Source organism: Pollicipes pollicipes, unplaced genomic scaffold (genome assembly GCF_011947565.3).
Source record: "Pollicipes pollicipes isolate AB1234 unplaced genomic scaffold, Ppol_2.1 Scaffold_3447;HRSCAF=4054_pilon_pilon_pilon, whole genome shotgun sequence".
In the NCBI taxonomy this organism is placed as follows: domain Eukaryota; kingdom Metazoa; phylum Arthropoda; class Thecostraca; order Pollicipedomorpha; family Pollicipedidae; genus Pollicipes; species Pollicipes pollicipes.
In genome coordinates, this window is record NW_023596297.1 from 9,335,919 (window position 1) to 9,357,129 (window position 21,211).

A 21,211-nucleotide genomic window follows, 5' to 3' on the forward strand; every position below is an offset into this window, starting at 1 on the left:
CCGCTTGCTCGTCATGGGGACGAAGACATCCGATGCTCCTGCCCCCCCCCCCCCCCCCCCCCCCCCCAACTCCACCCATAGCGAATGAGTCCTGATAGCGGTTTTCTCATCATCTATTTGAGTATTTCATGCTTCGTTTGTTCGCAGCGTTACGTCCGACATCTGACATCCCGCCGCGCCTTGAAGTCTCAGTACCAGTGATGTCACGCAAACATTAAGCCGGCATGAAACGAGAATCATCGGACGGCTTTACCGCTCTGCCACGATCTTTGCACTTTGCATCAGTTGTGATCTGCGCGCGTTTGTCCGTGGGTGCTCGCGCGCTAGGTCTGCTGGCGGGAGGTAAAGGCGGCCTTGGGTGTGTTGTACGCTGGGCTATTCATTGCGTGCTGTCCATGCGTTGCCCATGTCTCCCAATTTCAAATGCCAAGCGAAGGAAAAATGTCGCATTGAATTGAATGCATAAATGGTAAGCAGGTACGTGCTTATTTAGTTGTGATCTGCCTGTGTGAGTCATTTGCATCCATCCTGAATACCCTGGTACTATGGCGCATTCTAAGCTACCTAGGCACAGTATCCACCTACCTTCATGCATTCGCACCAACATTCTTTTGTACCTACCCACCTGCATGCCTAACTATATAACTCTACCTAAATGGCCTTTAACTTTCCCTCAAAGCAGCACTTGGATGTTCTGTATGATCTTGCTGGATTTACCTATTGATTGCTTACTATTGTATGTTTTGCTGGGCACTTGAGCTAAGGAGGATTTCCTATAAAAAATGACATCTTGCCTAATAGGGCTGACAATGTTTTGGATGTGATATTTTGAACTGAACATAGCCTGACATTTTCTTGTTCAACACAGCAGGGTGGATAGCAGCACCTGCCCATGCTGAGCTGACTCATCAACCATCACCCATTATCTGTTACAGCCATTTTTTGTTGCCTCTCTTACTGTGAATGGTGCCATCTGTTTGAGATTGATAGGCAATATTCAACAGGCAATATGAACATGCCTATCATGCTTTTACAGATATGCAGTATTGGTTTTCCCACAATATTAAATATTTGTTTAAAACCAACATGTGCAGCTCCTGCCATTTAGCTGCTGCGAGCACCAGTCGCCATGTTTGCCTCTAAATCAAGGATGAGACTAATGTGAACGTGAGCTGATGGTTGCATCTTTCAAATTGTTTATTACATCACAGGGAAATCAGCAAATAGATGAAATTAATGATGGGATATAATTTATATGATGTTACTCACATTTTATTTGGTTGCATTACATAATGTAATGTAACCTTACCTGCAACTCTAAGCCTATTCCTGCACCTGCTCCTGCACCTACCTGTCCAACCTGAGGCTAATTGATACTTTCCTGGCAGTGGTTGCATGTAATGTATCAAAAAATGTTGTTTTTGTTGGATTAGGAGAAGTTAGATTGACTGATCATCACTACTGTATCTCTAAACCTCACACAAATTCCTCAGCATAACAAATGCAGAAGGTAGACGAGCCTTCAGGGGACCATCCTGTGAAATCATATTTGGCTGTCTGGTCAACCAACCAGCAATCATTAAACAGACCTTAGCTTTCACTGATGCATCTGTGTTGTTAGGATAGGACTAGCTTTGGCATCTTGCAACCTATTTTTAAAAATTTTCTGGGGATGACAAAAATGGTTGGAAAGAATAACCTGAATGCACATCTGTATACTCTCATAAGATTGCAGTTTTTTTTTTGTTTGAAGTTAGGATTGTGCGAGGTCCCTATGGTCTGAATGCTGGCAGTGCTGTCTGTTTGAAAACAATTATTTCTGTAGGGTCAGGTGCTAGATGAAGTCTGCACATGGTGGTACCCCATTACCATTGATTTCATGGAAATAGAGTCCATCTTTCAGGTATGTGTGAGGTTGTAAAGATGCAGCCAGATTTGCATTATGACAAAAGATGACCTTGCCTTGTGTAATACAGGTCCCTGCAAAACAGTGCTTCTTAACCTCTCAGGAAACCAATTGACAACCAGCACGTGGCTGAGCATGCTGGCCAGCTCCCACATAGGCATGGGGGTGACAGAGTTATCTCATCATTGTGGGGGGGGGGGGGGAGCAGGTATGGGCATAATCACTGTGGTTACTTCTTTCCAGTCAACTCCGAGTGGGCCAATGCTAAATTTCAAGAAAATTGTGGTCTCATCTCCTACCTAGAACTCACAGTCATGCATAGCAACATTGACTTCTTATGCCTATTGAATTCAAGTGGTTTTGTTGGACAAAAGCTTTTGGAACATTTGATCTTGCTTGCCATTAAATGATACCAAATTGGCTCGCGCATATGTACCCGCGACCTGGTGCCCCACCAGTAATAATCTATGTGTTGCTGGTAAAGAGATAGAATGATGCTTAGGCCGCACATTTCCAACAGCTGGCACGTGTGCGTTTTCGTTTTTGACGCCGAAAGCACTTTAACTCCGGGGAATATTACCTTGCAATTAGCATAATGAGTGACCATGCAAAATTGCGAGTCCCTGCACAATCTTGAATTATCCTTAGTTCACTGAGCATACACTCACCATTCGTTTTACGCATTCAGCGTGATGAGTACCTGCACACACTTGGTGACCCCCCGTATTTTGTTAACTATCGCTACAGAGGCAGCCCGGTGTCCCGGCCACCCAAGCCTGCAGCAGTTCTCGCTGAAGCGTTTTGAATTGCCACACCGATTTCATTGGAATGGTTAGCTGCGTAAGCGTGTAAAGCACATAATCATATTCAAGGTTAAGTTCCACCCGGGTGGCTTGCTGGTCATAAGCACCGCGCGCTAAGGCTGTGCTCATTATCTGTACGAATATTTCCGATTTTCCAGCTGCCCTGCAGCCAGGGGTGTAGTTTCCTATTCAGGTGGAAGGTATCCAGCCCCAACTTGAGGAACAACATGCCCCCATACTTCGAGAAGAAAGTGGACCAAAGCGGGAGAGGGGCCCATTTGTCGGCGTATTTTGGGGCAGGATGGATCAGTGTGTTTTAAGGGTTTCTCGGGTTTCCTATGTGACGGCAAGCGCACCATAGACCTACCAATGCTGGTAAATGCATGAACACAACTAGCGAATGCCTAGAGCGTTACCTCAAGGCCGTTTATCAGGTCGTTTGCACGATGTGCTTGACGGTTTCTATTGACGGGGTTCTCTCCCACTTCTGGCAACAGAGTTTTTCGGGATGAAACAATCCACATTATATTGTACTGTGTGCAGAATCACCCAAGCAGGCCACCACTGAAACCCACGTTCTATCCTCGAAAAAAATGTTTCGATGCTGCACCACAGAGGCACCCTTCCGTTGCCCAAACGGAAAACTTTTCCGTCAGGTAGATGGCGTCGCAAATGGGTCACCGCTGGGATGCTTGTTTGCTTATATGTATATGTGCTGACTGGAGAACTAGTCCTCAAAAACCTAATTTTTAAGCCCTTTATACCGCAGAGATGTCAATGGCATATTTGTTGATGTCACAGACGAGGCCCACGTTCACCAACTAGCGGTCGGTATGCATCGACAATCGGTGTTACGATTTACAACCGACCTGAGTGTCGACAACCGTTTACCATTTCATGGCATCGATGTGGATACGAGTGATGGACCTCTTGTGGCGAAAGTGCGCCGTAAACCTACTGATGTATGAACGCGGCAAGCGGGTGACGTTATGCGAACGAGTGTTACCGCACGGCCGTTATCCGTTCGTTTGTACAACGCGCTCTAAAATGTTGCTCCAAGTGGTCCAGGACGCACCACGGACTTGAAAGGTGCAAGTAACTGCTCATTATTAACGGCTACTCCAACAGCGCAATTGACGAAGAGATAAGGTCCGCCGTGAATGGACAAAACCTGAAACGATTCGACAAGAAACCGGTACATCGACCTTTTTATCGAAATCAAATGTTCCCGTCATATAAGGTGGACGGAAAAGTTTTGCAGAACACTGTCAGGGAAAGCATCACACCGACTGACGAATACACTGAAATAAGTCTTACCATCTACAGCAGGAGTGAGACAACTAGCTACCTGTGTGATGAAAAACAACCTGACCGGAAGACCAAAACCAACTAAAGCGCACTAATATGGTGTATAACTTTAAACGCCCATGCAGAGACTGCTGGCTCAGAAAATCGGCCTATATTAGAAGGACCACGATATCTATCACGACTCGGGACGTGCGTCCGCAGGAGGGAGCGCCAGACCAGCATGTGCGCAAAACCCAATATGAAAGACTACTGCGCTCTGACCTGATTGAAAACACACTGATTCCAAAACCATGTCCGAACAAGCGCCGTTTACAAGTTCCAGAGAAAGAATGCTTGATTTAAACAACAGCCTGGGTCATGCATTAGTTTGGACCTGTTCAACCACTCAATGATAGCAGAGTCGTTCAACGTTTGATGTTGTCATAGTGTCGAATTGGTTGGAAAAGTGATGTGCGTGTGTATAAATGTGTTCTATAATTTGATCTGATGGTCGGATACATAGTCTGTCAACTGATGGTTATTCGAATGTTTTCCGTCCGACCGTCTTACATTGCCTCTACGATGGGGAACAGGTGTCCTTGATACGTAAGCCAGCTTAAACTGATGTAAATGACCGAAGGCGAACTGATTTATGACTTGCCAAAAACAACGAGCGATTCAAGTCGAACAATCGAACAATGATTGAATGTATATTTGCCCCTGATATCATAAAGCCTGCATTATTGAAAGCCTGCACTATTATAAAGCCATGCCAGCCAGAGGAAGACAATGAACGCATAAAGCGACTCGAACCCACGGGGGAATCAGAATGCAGGCGCTCTAACCAACTGAGCTGTGGGATGGAGGTGATATTTCAGTTGTTGTTCTTGTGCGGAAGCTTCCGTATCTGGAAAAACATGGACACCTCCAGGATAACGGAACCACATGATTTTGATTAATAACAGCAGAGAGTAATAAAATCACATCACCCATTTGTATGGTCAGTATTGTATTGAACTTCCGTGTGGGGCGATTAGACCATCACACTAAGATCTTTGAATGCATTGTCTTTAATTTAAAAAAAACAACTCGAGGGCATTGAAATCCGATACTGGCACGGCCAGTCATGTGTAGTGGACTAGAGCCGAATAGTTAAATCCTATGCGCACTCTACGGGCAACAGCACGGACATAATTGTCACGGCATGCGTTTTAGAACCGCTCCTGTGTGCAAAAAAATACCACACTAAAGGCGGTAGTGACACCTAAAATGTGGGATCTGGCGCTAACAGTGGCGACCAGAACGGGTCTTCTTGCAGCTTTGGTAATTGATAGGGGAACACTGAAAAGCTGAATATTTTTATTATCACACTGTTTTACAGTACCTTTATACTCTTTGCGGGCGTTTGAGTCAGGGTATGGTCAACGCTTCAGCTTACAGCAATCCCCATCAGCTTGCGGTGTTACCTTTTTTTTTTTACTAAAAGCACAGATTCCGCCGTCTATGTAAAAGCCAGCCTCCAGCGCACTGTCGTGAACGGGTCGGACGGATGCCTAGTGGTCACAGCCGGACTTCAGTCAAAGCTGTGAGGGAACTTGGGGAACTACTAAGTAATACCACTTCTACTTCTGTAAGGACTTCTTAGGAACCGCTATTGTAAGGGAGCTACTTGTCCCCTTATGAAATTTTCACACGATGAGATGAGATATGAGACTGAGATTTTCACACAATGCACATGCGCGCGAGACGGTGTCGTACATGCAGCTCGTGAGCGGTTGCGGTCCAGGGTTCGGGCGTGGCACGTGCGGAAAGTGCCTTTTTGTTTTATGTCACATATTTGCAGTGAAAGTGGGCAGATGCGTGAATAAGGTTTTAGAACGCTGGAAAACGTACCAGCTACAACCTCGCTGCGAATTACAAGTTTGTTCAATGCACTGTTGCGCTGCAAAGTATCGGAAAACTTGTGAATGTTGAATGTCAAAAGCACGGCTGAATGCGGGACGCTGCTGCCAAAACTGTAAACATTTGAACTTTAGGAATTACGCCGGCGTGTTTGGCCGCTCATTCTCTCTTTATCGCCATTTTGTTGACTTGCAACATTTGCTGGAAACTTAACTTAGAGTAGAGGGTTGCGTTAAGGCGTTTTACGCCGCGATGGAAAGGTACTGTTTGATCTCCGCGCTGCCACCACATAGTTTTTAGGCAAGATGGCTGATGGTGCAGTCCGTCTGCGGTAGACCGTCGGCGCCAGGTTGTTTCGCAGCCAGTGAAGCAACGTGATGCAAGGCTGTTTGAGAGAGGTTAGAGCCTCCTGTGACTTTCGCTTTTTCTCGCTTAACGTTAGCGTGACGTCATTGGTGCCAAGACTTCAATGCGCGACGGGCTGCTGGGCGCTGGACGTAATGCTGAAGGGCGGCGGAACATCGAAACATTCGTACAGGTAATGAGAAGGCCCTTAGTGGAAGGTGACTATAACGAGGGAGCCAGTTACGTAAAATCTTATGACAGACAAGATGATTTGCTTTGCAAGCCTATGTGGGAAACCCTTAAAATTCAATGGCCTGGAAAGTAAAGATGTGCTCACGAGACTTATTCACGATGGGGTGGGGAACATCGGGCTGTGTGCGTCACGATAACGGGCATTCTGTTAGTAGCAAACCCGTATGACCAGCGAGGCGAATGCGCAAAAATAAGCGGCGGACATGATGATATACATGCCAACCTTAGCAGCAAGCCATTACATTATCGCTTCGACCTTACATGACCCTTAAACCCTTGGTTGTGCCGCAGCCGGTGGTGCGAGTGAGTGGCGAGCGCGGCGAGTCTGTTTTATACAGCGCTTTCGTTCGCCCCAGATGCGTCGAAAGCCTGTCACACGTGCCGCGCTCGAGTCATGCCTACTCACATTCCCCCGTGCTCGTTCTTTATCTGTCTACGGGCACGCCCCGTGCAGTGTCAGCAGTGTACCTGCGCGTGTGGCCGATAGCGCTTGGTCCTTACCTGTCGGCTAGGCACCGTGGGTGTAGAGCTGCGGCTTGGCCGATAGTGCTTGGTCCCTTACCTGTCTGCTTAGGCACCGTGGTGTAGAGCTGCGCGCGTGGCCGACTAGTGCTTGGTTTCCTTACCTGTCTGCTAAGGCACCTTGGGTTGTAGAGCTGCGCGCGTGGCCGATAGTGCTTGGTCCTTACCTGTCTGCTAGGCACGTGGGTGTAGAGCTGCGCGCGTGGCCGATAGTGCTTGGTCCTTACCTGTCTGCTTAGGCACCGTGGGTGTAGAGCTGCGCGCGTGGCCGATAGTGCTTGGTCCTTACCTGTCTGCTTAGGCACCGTGGGTGTCGAGCTGCGCGCGTGGCCGATAGTACTTGGTCCTTACCTGTCTGCGAAGGCACCGTGGGTGTCGAGCTGCGCGCGTGGCCGATAGTGCTTGGTCCTTACCTGTCTGCTTAGGCACCGTGGGTGTCGAGCCATGTTGCGTTCTTGAGGCGTGTATGAGCGTTGCTATGCTTAACGTCAAAGTGGCATGCGGTGAGAATTATGGATATCCAAATTTGGGTGCAGAGAACGGCATGTATCTATGATGCCTTTCTTTTTAGCCGTGACAACATTAACTGTACAACTGATGAATCTATGTGTGTTTCATTCGAGTAACAATACACTCAAACATTATTTTATCCCACAGCTTATCGTAGTGTTTGGCCATGACCCCTCATAAGCCGCGCTGACGTGGACAAACTGTCACGTATACGAAGCATCATGGGCAGCATCCGCGCCTGTGTGAACCTGGTTAATGGATGGCTGTGGTTTCAGCCTTTCGTGGCAAGAAGAGTGCCTCTCATTAAAACATGACCTGTCCTCGTTTAAGTTAGTTCCCCGTAACACTGTGCTGCGCAACCTGATAAAAAACACAGATGTGCGATCAGCGCTCAGCGCAGGATGCTACCCGGCTCCCGCAGGAGCAACGGATGTCCTGAGCTGGGGGGAGGGGGTACAGTCATTTTGGTTGTTCCTTTCCAGTCCGCACCCATGGGGTCAATGGTAACTCTTAGAAAGTTCGGTGCCCATCCCCTCCCTAGCACCCGTGTTCCCCTGCGTGGTCGTACTCACTTCCCACGCTTATTGAATTCTAACGTCTTTGCTGCATGTAAGCTCGCACACCACATGCTCATACTTGTCATTTCGTTTCACCTGATCGGTTCGCAGATATAGGCACCCATCAGTAATCATCTGCTTCTTACTGATAAGAAGGGGTGACCTGATGTTCAGGCTGCCTACCTCCAACAGGCCACGTGTGCGCGTTTTCGCTTTTCACGCTCATTGCATTTTAACCGATAGGAACATAAACCTGTTATTAGCACGTCGTTATTTTCCCCATTAAGTTGTACGCCTTGGGCTCCTTGTTTGCACGCGCCTACCCTCAACAGCTTGTTTGTTGTCGGTACGAAAGCAGTCCGGTATCCCGTCCGGCCATCCCCGCAGCACTTCTCGCGCAAGAGCTCTCGGTTTCCCCCCGATTTTAGTGCAGTTGTTGACCGCATAACCTTTTTAAGCACATCGTCATAGTCAGTGTCATATCGTACGCTATTGACTCGTTAGTCGCATGGACCCGCCGCGAACAGCCCATTATCGATGCGAAGGGAGCATGTTGTTGCGGCCGTCCTATCTCTTATAATTGCAGTGTGTACGTTTTTACTTCTCGGGTTTTTGTATTTCACCTAACGCTTAGCTTAGGCTTGCAAAGCACATCGTCATAATCACCAGTAAATGTACGTAATCGGCTCGCCGGTCGTATACACCTCCTGCTAACAGTCCGTACATTATCTATGCGAGGATTTCCGATGTTCCGTCCGCCCCGCGGCGTTACGCCCCGCGGCTAGCGCCCGCGCCGCATTGAAGTCTCGGCACCAGTGGCATTACCGCCCTTTATCAAGCCTGGGAAAGCCCGTACTATGGCAAAGCCAAGGCACGGCATCCCCCGACCTGCCGGGATTTGGCCACTGCTCATCTTCAGTCGTCATCGGCTTTGATGACGATGGAGCAAGGCATCTGTGTACCCTGTGTGAACGTTTGTCTTAGGTTTGAATTAGCACTGCATTCATCTGCTTATGTCGTCATGTTTTGAAATTACTAGCATGATCCGCTCAGTAAGTGTATTAACTGGCCTCAACCACAAGGATGTGAGCGGGCCGGGACTGGTTGCCAGCCTCACTGCTTTACTGCAGTCAAATGACAAGTTTCTCACGTATCGTGAAGGCGGCTTTTGATGGTTTACGGCCCTGACCGAGTGAACGCGTGCTCAACTTTTTTTGCTTGGGGGTGTTTGCCCCAGGTTTTAATTGACTTTACCCTTATCCGCTTATTTACCTGGCATTAAAGGAAGGCGGGTTATCCAACCAAGCATAGGAAGGTTATCCTCGAAAGGGAATTGCCATGGTATTCATCCACGTTTGTTCTCTGCTCGATCGTAAAGTAATGACATATCCGGAGGCGGGTTTCCTTCTCCATGCTCCCTGGCTTACGGGCTGACGAGATGCAACAACGACCGTTCTAAGCCCATCGGTGTTGTACGGGCAGTCCGAAAATGTGAAAAAAATTACGATGACAAAACTGACGGCCAGCCGTTTGAAACCGTGGCCATATCTCGGTAACCAGCCGTAGCGACCAGAAATTGGCACGCATCGGTAGGGAATTGAATGGGGAATCGCGTGGTGCCAGATTCTCTGGCGCGCGTGCCGCGTGTCATGTGCACAGAATCGTCCAAGATGGAGTTTTCTGGTTTTTACAGTTTTTCATGTTTTCCACCATAAATCGGTCGACAGAGTGGGCAGAGGCGCAAATACAATTTCAAAGGACGTACGTAAGGGACGACCAAAGTACCATCCGCAATGAATTTGTTCAACACGAGTTTGTGCGACGCATGGTGCGCCAGTAATCGTTGGTCAAGCCAGGAACGTCGGTATCGCGAGGAACGGGGCCGTATGCAACACTTCCGAAACTGGAGCCAGAGTCGTGGCGAAATAAACATCACCGCATGCACCGATTTATTGCCTGGTCTTACCACCCATTTCTTCGTCATTCTGTGTTTTGTCCCGGCTAAACGTTCATATTACCTAAAGGGTCGCAATTTCACAGTCTTGCGTCGTAAAAATGTCACCGGTCAATCGTTCAGTCCCCACCGGTGAACATTCCAAGTAAAACGACGAACCTGCACGTGCCGTGTATTGCCGGCGTCCGGCAAGCACCATTAATATGAAGTGCATTTATTCGTTGTGGCGAAAAAGGTGGTCCACAGCGACGATCAATTGTATCGCCTAAACGCCTTGCGTTAGGGGGTGCTGGCGAAACCACACGTGTAGAGCGAGACAAATTGCAAAGGATGTAGCGAAACGACCCATGAAGAGCAGCTTTTGTGAGAGCGAAATCCACTGCTAGAGGAAAACGGCACTTCCAGTGTCTTGCGGAGTATGGGTTTGGAAGTCACTGTAGAGTGTGATAACACAGAAATATATAGCAGTATTGACAAGTGGTAGCGGCGAAATAAGGGAGCTCGGTATTTGCAGTGTTACAAGTATGGTTTTCTTGAAACTGTAAGTGCGTAGCGACACTAATCACCGTGAAAATCTGGACATCAACATGTGACAGCTGGAAAGCCTCTGATTTCGTCTTCGTAAGCAGATTGTGGCCTTATTTCATCCGAGTGCCACAAATGATGCTTCCGGGTCATTCCTTACACTGGTTTGGCGTGTCTCATCAGCTTCGTCGCGTGAGTACATAGCGGAAAATCGTTAAGCGTTGTGGCAGTGTTTGTCTTGGGTTCGAATTCACGCTAGTCCCATGGGCTTACGAACGCTTCTTGAAGCAGATAAAATGGAGCTCTTACAACAAAAACGTCCCAGCGCACACACGTGTATCAAGAGGGCGGGGAAGGAGGGGGGGGGGGGAGGGGGGAGATGCGGGCGGTCACCGGTCGATTTCCGTCTAAAGTTGTAAGTGATTTACCTCGTGTTGCTGCATGAAAAGCTGGCTTACAGATGAGGTGTATTTCCCATGACCCTTGTACGTCCCTGATAGTCAGCGCACTACGCGGTTCCTGTCGAGCATCCCACCTACCAGAGATCGGATCGGCCAGGAGGCCCGATGAATGAGTCGAATGCATCCCCAGATGATGCAAACATGTGTCGTCCATAGAACACAGCAGGTTTTCGCAATCGTTTTCCAGGGGTCATCTCCGTCGCTTAGCGAAGAAAACTCACATGCACTTGAGTTCATTTTTGGCGAAATTAATCCGCTGCAGTATTTCTCCACAAGGATTCATCATGAGCTGAGTTAAATACCGATATCTGTCTACTTAATAGTTCTGGTATCCATTGAATTCCCCCAGACGTTTGCATCATCCCGAAATGATGCAAACGTGTGTCGTCCATGGAACGCAGCAGGTCTTCGCGATCGTTTTCCATGAGTCATCTCCGTCGCTTAGCGAAGAAAACTCACATACACTTGCCGCTCATTTGTGGCGAAATTTATCCGCTGCAGTATTTCTCCACAAGGATTCGTCATGAGCTGAGTTAAATACCAGTATCTGTCTACTTCATAGTTATGTGTATCCATTGAATTCCCCAAGACGTAAGTACTGTGCCTGGCTTATCATTTGTGAGCTGCAGGGGCTACCTTTTTATTTGTGCCCGACTTTATAACTAGGTTCGTGGCACACCTTATCAAAGAATGTCCTATTGTTTGTTTGTTCGTGTAGAATGCATCAATTGGATGTCCTGCTGCCATCATGTAGGAACACAAGGAAACGTTGCCATTCAACCCTTTTGAATCATGCCTTTGTTTTGCAGAACGTCACCAGGTGACAATGGGACCACGACGGAGGCTGGCCCGCCACCTGAAATGCGACGACCCCGCTCCCTGCCCAACTCTCGCCGCTGGGAAAACGGCCCGTGGGGAGACGCAGAAGGGAGAGAAGCCGATGTGCGTCCCGCTGTCTACGTCGTCAGGAAAATCCTCTGATGCGGCTCAAAGGACGGCTCCGTTCGATGTCTCCCCCTCGCCGCTATCGGCGAAGCTTGACCGGAGTGCCGCCGGCGAGCCGGTGCCCCCCGCGGCCGCCTCGGCCGAGCCGGTGCGCAGGGCGCGCCGACGCCCCGCCAGCGAGCTCTCCCCAGTAACAGCGGCGACGCCGGCCGGCGCGACAGCAAACACGCGCCACCGCAAAACCAGGACGGCGTCGCGGTCTCCCTCTGTCTCGCCAGCTGCCGTGGCAGGCAAAACGGAACTCAAACGAGGAGGGAGACCGGCGCGTTCTCGTTCGCCTTCTCCAGCGGCGTCTGCGAGAAGGGCGTGCGATCGTAACAGGGTAAACGCATTACACCCCTCCGCCTCCCCCGCCGTCTCTGCAAGCAAGACTCGGGAGCGACCAACCAGAAAGGTGTCGCATTCTCCCATTGTCTCACCTGCTGTCTCCGCCGGTCAAACGCGTGGACGCGCTGACAAAAAGGCGTCACATTCTCCCCCTGTCGCGTCCGCTGCGTCTGTGAGTAAAGCGCGTGGACGACCAACCAGAAAGGGTCCGTGTTCTCCATCTACTTCGCCCTCTGCCTCTTCCAGTAAAACACGTGAACGACCAGCCCGAAAGGTACCACGTCCTCCCTCAAGTCCTCCCGCTCCCTCAGCCAGCAAAAAGCGTGGCCGATCAGCCACACAGCCACCAGAGGCTGGCTCCGACGTGCTGTCGCCCGCCCCATCCAACACGCGGCCACATCTGCCGGACGAGTCCGTGGTGACTTCGACCCCGCCTGTGTCCGCGAGAACGGCCGCTCGGCCCGGCAGGAAGGGCCAGGCTGCACAGTGTGCTTCGACGGTGACCGGGCCCATCCCGTCCGACCCTCCGGAGGGCACCAGCGCGACCGAGCGACGGAAGCGAACAGGCGGGACGAAGGCGGAGGAGCACACCACTCAGAGAAAAAAGCGACGGCTGAAAGGAGGGCTCGGTCGAACTGCGCAGGCCAAAGAAGATGCGTAAGTAGCGACGGATGTGATCTGCGGATTGCATTCATCCCTTCTGTGTGAATTTACTCTTAATGCCCGGATAGGGTGACCTCGAGCTCGAGCGCTAGCGAAGTGCAGAGCTTGCCGCTTGCTACTTGGAACACTTCGCCTAATTATTTCCAGTACAGTTGAACGGATGATGTCACCCGCGGTATTTTTACCGGACAGGGTCGCGGCAAGACAGGCCGCTTGTATTGCAGTGATTGGACACGGTCGCTTCGTGGCATGCTGAGGCTTGCTGATGGCCTTTTGCGGTGGTCCGCTAAATCGCTGGCGGGATGTTGAGATTAAGATGTAGGTTTTTCATGGGCTGATTATCTCACGCTATCAGCGTATTGTTTCGGGATATATGGAGACGAAGTACCCCGCCACTGTCCACTGACTGATCCCACCATCTCACTCCTGCACAGCGTCATCGATCAGGTGCATCCATTACGTCATTTTCCTGCCATCACATGCCTCCATCTAATGCCAGAGATCCGCTCATTGACGGTGTTTTGGCCTGTTTCAGCTTCATCCAGCGGGCTATCGCCCTGATCCAGTCGCAGGAGCTGAGCAACAGGACGGGCAGGCGCGGCCGGTCCCGCCGCTGGGCCCGCAGTCGTACCGCGTCGCCGGAGCCGGTCCCGCCAGAGCCGGCCCTCCCGGCCGGACGAGGCTGCGCGGTGACGCCCGCGCCCGCCGGGGACTCCGTGCGGTCGCCCCCGTCGCCTACTGACGACTCCGTGCGGTCGCCCCCGTCGCCCGCCGCCGGCGCCGCCCACGGCAGCGATGACCCGCCAGCGACCAAGCCGCCGCCGCCGGCGGCCGCGCGCCTGGCCAGCCGGCCGCACAAGGCCGCCAGCGCCCTGGACGAGGAGTACACGCCGTCGGGCGGGCGGCGGCGCGCGACCGGCGCCGGCCCGCGCGCCCCGGCCAGCCGCCGCACCAGCGCCGCCACCGTCGACGAGCCCCTCGAGGCGCGGAAGACGGCGCCGGCCGCCGTTGGCTCCACCAGCAAGATCCGCAGCTCGGCTATGTGAGTGGGACTCTCCGGGTGCCGTCGACACTCCCGTGGGCGCCATCAGAGATTTGCGACGCACTCGGCCGCTGAGGCTATGTGGCGCCACAGGCGCCGCGCACAGCTCGCGGCGTGCGTCCGTCTGGCACCGCGATATCAGCTGGCATGGGCGTTTATCGTTTAGTGGAGAATGTTAACTGTCATTGCGTAACGTCTTACGTCCGGCCGTTTGCGCTGTTTGATTTTTTTCTGTTAAGTTCTTGTCCGAACTATTGAATGGATGAATTCTTGGGTTCAGAGCTGACGCCAGGCAGTGCTTGTTTTGATCCCTGGGCGCTGGCATCCGGTCGGGGAATTCCAGATCAACGGCAGAATTTGGTGACGAAAGTTTAACGTGCCGCAATGGTCCGCACGGTCCGTCCTGCCCTCTGACGTCACCTGACCTTTATTCAGCACGAAAGCAACCTTCGACCGCAGACTATGTCTGTCGACAGAAATAGCGAGCGCCTAAAGCGATCCGAACCCACTCCCACCACGGGTGGTTGGATCGGGGGGCTGGGGCTCCAACCAACTAAGCTACAGGGACGGAGAGTGCTAGTCTTCCTACGTGGTCCTGGGTTACTAACGCTAGACATCGCAGTAGCATATAGAACAACTTAGCTCAACTTAACTCAACTTAGCTCGACGACCATGCATGCAGACCTTGGCCTTTCAGTTTGTTCGGTTCGCTGCTCTGTATGGCGTTACAAGCAACGTGCAACTGGCGAAATGTCAGATTATGCGTCAACATTTTTCAAAACGCGCATGCACAGAATGAATGGGGCACAGAAAACTGCTCAAACGTATTCTGTTTGGATTCCACACTCATATCTTTGTGTCGCTCTCAGGAAATCGCCGTGGTCTGCTATGCCATACGGGGGGCCACTTAATGTACCTTATCGTCATATAACACTTCCATAGCTAGCTTAATGTTTGGGGGCCGGAATCGGCGTGATCACGTGATGCATAGGGCTAACGGACGCTAGATGACTTTCATGAAATCGGATCATTTTTTGTGAGTACTCTGGCAGAAACAAACATTACGAATGTGAGCAACACATTCTCTTTGACATTCTTCTCTGGATGCAGCTCAAAATAAAACACTCTTAAAAACTTGTCCATTGTGAATCGGCAAACGGTGAACACGAGGGGGAAGCCCTCAGTCATGTCCGCGGTCGTTCCTCCTGATCTCGAACTCTAAATCATTCTTGCACCTGCACAATCAAAGGGGAACGAGACGTCCGCACCGTGTGGAAGCCCATCACACTGATGGGGCCCATCGGTCTGGCGCCACCTGCGCAGTACCGTGCTTGCCTGTCGCCGACCGCTCTCATCCCGGTGCTGCAGCGTGCTACAGACGGACGAGGAGCTGTGCGTGGGGATGTACAAGGTGCTGGAGGCGGTGAAGGCGCACGAGGAGGCCTGGCCCTTCCTCGACCCCGTGGAGGAGGAGTACGCGCCCAACTACTACGCCGTCATTCGGCGGCCCATGGACCTCAACAAGCTGGAGAGCCGGCTGGACGCGGGCGTCTATGTCAGCCGGCAGCAGTTCGAGGCAGACTTCAAGCTCATCGTCGACAACTGCAAGCTGTACAACGGCCTGGAGAATGGTGAGGTTGCAGGGTGTTATCGACCTTGGCTCAGTTGGATCGCCCGCCGAACTGTGATGAATGGGGTGTGATAGATTTGTTGGTTTGTTGCTGGAATGGAGAATCCGTGATGTCATTTGCTGCTGAAGACTTACCAGCCTGTAGCACTGTCACTTTGTACTGCCTGGTGCGTTCGTCAGCAGTCCATGTCGTCTCTCTTCCAGAGTACACTGGGATGGTGGTGAACATCGAGGGTGCCTTCCACAAGGCGGTGCGCAAGTACCTGGACACGGAAGAGGACGAGGAGGAGATCTTCATTGACGTGTCGCAAGTGCCGGTGGTGGCGCGCCGCGCCACACCGCGGCCAGCTGTCGGCGGCACCACCAAGCGTCGTGGTCGCCGGTCTGGCCCGGAGGCAACGGCCGGGCACGGTCGCAAGAAGGTGGCGCCCTTTATCGACTACAGTGACGACGAGCTGCTGGCTTCGCCGGCTGCCAAGCCGCCGACGCGCGAGGACACGGAACGGCTGTTTGATGATCTACTGCGTACGGCGTCCTCGGAGCTAACCGCTGCCGTCACCAACACCACCACCACCAGCAGCAGCAGCAGCATCACCAGCTCCACCACTAGCACGGTCGTCACCAGTACCAGCACCATCACCGCCGCCGGCGCCACCACTCCTCTCCCCCCTACGGCGCCGGCCGCGCGCGGACGCCGCCGGCAGTTGCAACGACAGCCGCCCCGCCAGCGTCCCCAGCCGCCGCCCCCGCCACCGCAGCCGCCGCCACCGCCACCACCACCACCGCCGCCGCCGCCGCCGGCGTTGTCAGCGGACGTCGCGTCCGAGGCCGACGCGTACACGTTCCGGGAGGAGCCGGACGAGCTGGCAGTGCGGCGGCCGGTGCACCAACCCAACACCCCGCCGGCGCTCCAGTTCTCCGACGAGGACGACGACAGCGACACCGGCTCGCCCAAGAAGGCCATCGCGCAGGGCCGTATCTTCGCGGCTAAGATGCGCCGGCGGAAGCTGGCGGCGGAGGCGGCGGCAGGCGCGGAGGCCGGGCGGCCGACCTCCGACGCCGACGCGGCGCCGGAGAGCAGTGACTCGAAGGCTGGGCCGACCGAGCGGCGTGAGCGCAGGAGCAGGCGCCAGAAGCGGTCCCGAGTGAACAAGGAGAAGAGGAACAGCAAAAAGAAAAAGCGGAAAAGACGCGAGCGCGAGAAACGCGAACAAGAGCGTCTGGACGATGCGTCGGCCGATGTTTCCAACATAAGGGCGGTAAGTGCGGGCAGCTGGAAATACCACCCCCTCTCCACTTTTTTCGCATCGCGAGTGTTCGAATGCTGGAATGGTCAGTGGGTCTCAAATGGCGGTGTGTGACGGCCGCTTGTGATCGGAAGGAATCTATGATGTTGTTTGTCTAGGGAGTGTTTTGGAGGTTTCCGCTTTACAATAGGTGGTGACGCCAATCATGAGTTGTAGTGGTCATATTTCATGCTTTGACGGAATTGCTATCGTATTTAACTACTTACTGCTATCTTTGTGGTTTGCTAACATGTTCTGAAAGTCTTACGACGAAGTCCAGTTAAACACAACTCATGCCATATTATATGGCGGTTTGGCCATCCCGTTTTTTGTTGTTTTTTTGTGGGGAGGATATTTTCTATGCCATCGCGCATCGATGACGCGATGCGGATAGACCAGTTTCTAGCCTGGCTGAATCTTGTAAAGGTCGTTTCTACCACGCCTCACTTTTCCTGACAGATTGACTGAACCAGATTGCTCGGAATGGGTTTCGTCGCAGTTGTAGATCAAGTACCGCCCCGTTTTTAAACTCCATTACATCTGGTGTGGAGTCGACAGCGAACATCTGTCGCGCCTGTCTTCCGGTGTCCAGCTCGTCTAAGTTGGAAGTGTGTGGATGTCCCCAGCTGACATTTGATTGTTCGCAGTAATGTTTGTGTGGCATTCCGCTGTACAAGTGCGTGATGACAATGACCATTTACCTCAGGAGGCGGTCCAGCGTCAGGAGAAACCGTGCCCTCTCGGCGTGTCAGAGGCGGCCGCCGCCGGCGGACCGCCCGCTCCGGGCTCGGACAGCGAGGACAGCGGTTCGTGGCCGGACCTGGCTCCCGAGCCGACCGCCCAGAAGGTGGGGCCGCCGCGCGAGCCGGCCCGCTCGGCGCTCGAGCCGCGCGTCGGCCGACCGCGGCCGCTCTTCAGCAGCCGGTGCATCTCCAAGGAGGAGAGCGCCAAGCTGGGCGAGCTGATTTCGCGCGTGCGTGAGTCGCGCGGGAGCGGCACCACGCTGTTGGCCAACAGGTCCGGCCTGACCATGGGCAAGGTGCTGGGCGGTGGCGGCAGCGAGCGCACGGGCGAGGAGGCTTGGGAGGAGATGGTGGTTCGTCGGCTGAAGGCCGAGCCGCCGGTGGCCGGGTGCCGCGCTGAGGAGGCTGACGAGCCGCTCCGGCTGATAGCCGAGCCGACCGAGGGCCGAGAGCTGCCCGTGCTCCGCAAAACGGCCACGCCTAACCTGAGCGCCTGGTTCCATGCGTTCAGCTCGCAGAAGGCGGCGGAGCCAGCGCCGCCGCCGGCTCAGCTGCGCCGCGCCAAGTGGCCTCCGCCGCGCGAAGAGCCTCGCTCGTCGCGGCCGTCGCAGGTGGAGGCGAAGCAGCTGGATGAGGTGGCTGCGAAGAGAGCGCCAGTCCCTGCTCCAGCGCAGCCGCCGCCGCCGCCGGCCGGTCCGGTATCTCCGGCGCGGCCGCGCTGGAAACGAGCACCGTCGTCACCGACGCACGCGCTGCAGCCCGAGGTAGACCCCTACGAGTATGACGACGAAGAGCTGGAGAAGGCGCGGCTGCAGGTTAAGGCGCGCGAGGCGCAGCGACTGGAGTCGTCCGACGGCCGCTCGCCGTTTTATCTGACGAGCTCTGAGAGCGAGAAGTCGCCGATGACGCCCGGCGGCGGCATCGTCTCGCCGGCCGACGCCGTGCAGCGCTCGCCAGCGTTCTCGCCCCAGCAGCCACCTGGCGGTGCCGACGCCAGCAGGCCGGCCTGCGACACCAAGCCCGGCTTCTATCAGGATGTGACGGCCAAGACGGCCAGCCCGGACAAGTCGCCGCGCGGCCGGCCCGGCTCGGTGGCCAGCGTGCCGTCGCCGGCCTCGCTCAAGGGCAGTCCGGCGCGCGCGCCCGTGAGCCCGCTGGTCTGCCCGCCTGCAGCCGCCCGGCCGTCCGAGCCGCTGGTGTCGCCGCCTGGCCGGGCGGACTCGGCGCTGCCCAGCCCGGGCCGCGCAGTCCCGGCTGTGGCCAGCCCGAGCCGCTTGTCGGCGTCTCTGGCCGGCCCGACGCCCGCCGCCTCCAGTTCGGGACCGGCCGGGGTGGGAACCGGCGCTGAGCCGCCATCGACAGCTGCCGATCAGGCCAGCGCCGCACGGACGGTGCTGCGCGCGCCCGTCGACGCTGCGTCGGCGCCCGAGTCTGGCTCGGCTCGGCCGGACCACGCCGTGTCCGGCCCGTCGTTCCGGACACTGCCCGCGGCCGTCGCAGACACAGCGGCAGCCAGCCTGGCGCCGGGTGCTGATCCGTCCGCCGAAGCTCGGCTCAGTGACGACAGAGCCGGCTGCACGCCGAAGAAACGTGCACAGACGGGGCCAGCGCCACCCCCGCCCCAGCAGGTGGCTAGCGAGCCGGCGCCGCAGGCGGTGGCACAATCAGCCCCGCAGGCGGTGGCACAATCGGCGCCGCAGGCGGTGGCGCAATCAGCCCCGCAGGCGGTGGCACAGCCGGTCCCGCAGGTGGTGGCACAGTCGGCCCCGCAGGCGGTGGCGCAGCCTGCGACGGCCGGTTCTCTGCTGGGTAACCTAGCGCACCTGTCGCAGCTGGTGACCCGCCTGCCGACGCAACAAGCCCGTGGAAAGACCCCGACCAACGGCGATCAGCAACAGCAACAGTCGGCCCAGCAGCTGCTGCAGCAGCAGAAGATTCGGCAGCTCGAGCAACAGGTCAAATTGATCGAGCAGAAACAGAAGATCAAGTTAGCTGTAGAGCAGCAGCAGAACGAGAAGGAGCAGCAGCAGCAACAGCAGCAGCGGCAACAGCAACATCAACAGCAGCAACAGCAGCAGCAACAGCAACAACAACAGCAGCAACAGCAGCACCAGCAGCAGCAGCAGCAGCAGCGGCAGCATCAGCAGCAGCAGCAGATGATGATGATGCAGCAACAACAGTTACAGCAGCAGCAAATGCAGCAACATCAGCAGCAGCAACAAGAACGGCAACAGCAACAGCAACATCAGATGCAGCAGCAGTTGCAGCAGCAGATGCAACAGCATCAACAGCAACAACAGCAGCAACAACAACAGCAACAGCAGCAACAACAGCAGCAGCAACAAGAACGACAGCAGCAACAGCAGCAACAACTGAGTGTTGAACAATCAGAAATGCAAGATTCCATATCCACGTCTATGCCTTCCAGTTCACAGATGCCTTGGGGCGCCAACTCAGTGTCGTACTACAAGCAGATGGCTAGTCCGCACATGCAGCTCTATCACCAGCACCAGCAATCCATGAAAGCATTCCAACAGCAGCAGCAGCAGCAGGCTGCGCCGCAGGAGCAGCAGCAGCACCAGCACCAGCAGCAGCCGCAGGGCGTGGTCAACAGGCAGGACGGCCCGCCGGCCACCAGCGCCGCGGCCGGCGGTGGGCTCCACCTGAGCGGTCTTATGGCCGGCGCTGGCTATGGCGCGCTCGGGCTGGCCTCCGGCTTACAGCCGCACGCACTGGGCGGCGCCGGCTACCCGTACCTGCTGGGTCAGGCGCGCTCGCCGCAGCCCGCGCACCAGAACCTGCCAGCGGCCGGCGGCAGGCCGGCGCGCGGCGGCGGCTCGCCGGTCGCTCAGCCGCAGCTGCTGACGCCGCCGTTCGGCGCACGCGCGCACCCGCTGGCTTCGGACGCCGTCTACCAGCAGTACTACCGGCAACAGGGTGAACTGCTGCTGCACCACCAGGCCGGCGCCGCCATGATGGGTCTGATGGGCGCCGCCGCCGGCGGCTACCCGCCCGGCTACCCGCAGCTCTCGTCGCTGCGCCAGCCGTTCCAGCCGCCGGGGGTAACGCGCTCGCCTTTCTTTTAGCCGGGCCGTGCCCGCTAGCAGCAGCTGTGATACCGCGCCGCCTCCGCGATGTTTTACCAGTCGTTCCCATGATGTTCGTGGTTGTTCCGCAGTGGCGTGTTGGGTTTGATATTGTTTTGCCGCGCGACCTTGTGGACGTGTCCGGGCGAGGGGGACGCGAGAGTCTTCCCGTTGGCGGACTGACGGCGTGATTGTCATGGCAGAGATTAATCTGTGGGGTCGGGCAGAACTCAGCAGACTAGACTGGACGTGTATTGCCATTTTTCGTCGGGTGTTTTAAGACGGCGTCTGTACAAAGGCTGGATTTTATTCTGCTTACTTTAGGGAGCTGGCGCCGCGCCTCGGCTCGTTTACAAATGAACATGCTTCATTAGTGTACACCAACTGATCGTACATCTTCTTCGA

The 21,211-nt window shown here is 54.7% G+C and overlaps 1 protein-coding gene across 1 annotated transcript; it reads left to right on the forward strand.

Annotated features, from left to right (window-relative positions):
• The first annotated feature begins 313 nt into the window (after positions 1-313).
• LOC119091586 (G protein-regulated inducer of neurite outgrowth 1) lies at positions 314-20,806 on the forward strand. The gene is made up of 12 exons (XM_037214395.1): positions 314-477; positions 11,834-13,013; positions 13,555-13,662; positions 13,975-14,061; positions 15,430-15,692; positions 15,896-16,384; positions 16,502-16,716; positions 17,684-17,824; positions 17,867-18,805; positions 19,469-19,707; positions 20,359-20,488; positions 20,639-20,806. Exons 2-12 carry the CDS (start codon positions 11,851-11,853, stop codon positions 20,804-20,806), a joined length of 3,942 nt encoding a protein of 1,313 aa, XP_037070290.1. The 5' UTR covers positions 314-477; positions 11,834-11,850.
• The last annotated feature ends 405 nt before the right edge of the window (positions 20,807-21,211 follow it).

Coding starts and splice junctions, on each gene's coding strand:
- LOC119091586 (XM_037214395.1), top strand. CDS start 11,851: ATGGGACCACGACGGAGGCTGGCCCGCCACCTGAAATGCGACGACCCC. Junction 15,693..15,895: donor GTACAACGGCCTGGAGAATG/GTGAGGTTGCAG, acceptor TCTCTCTTCCAG/AGTACACTGGGATGGTGGTG. Junction 17,825..17,866: donor CCGAGCCGACCGCCCAGAAG/GTGGGGCCGCCG, acceptor GCGCTCGAGCCG/CGCGTCGGCCGACCGCGGCC.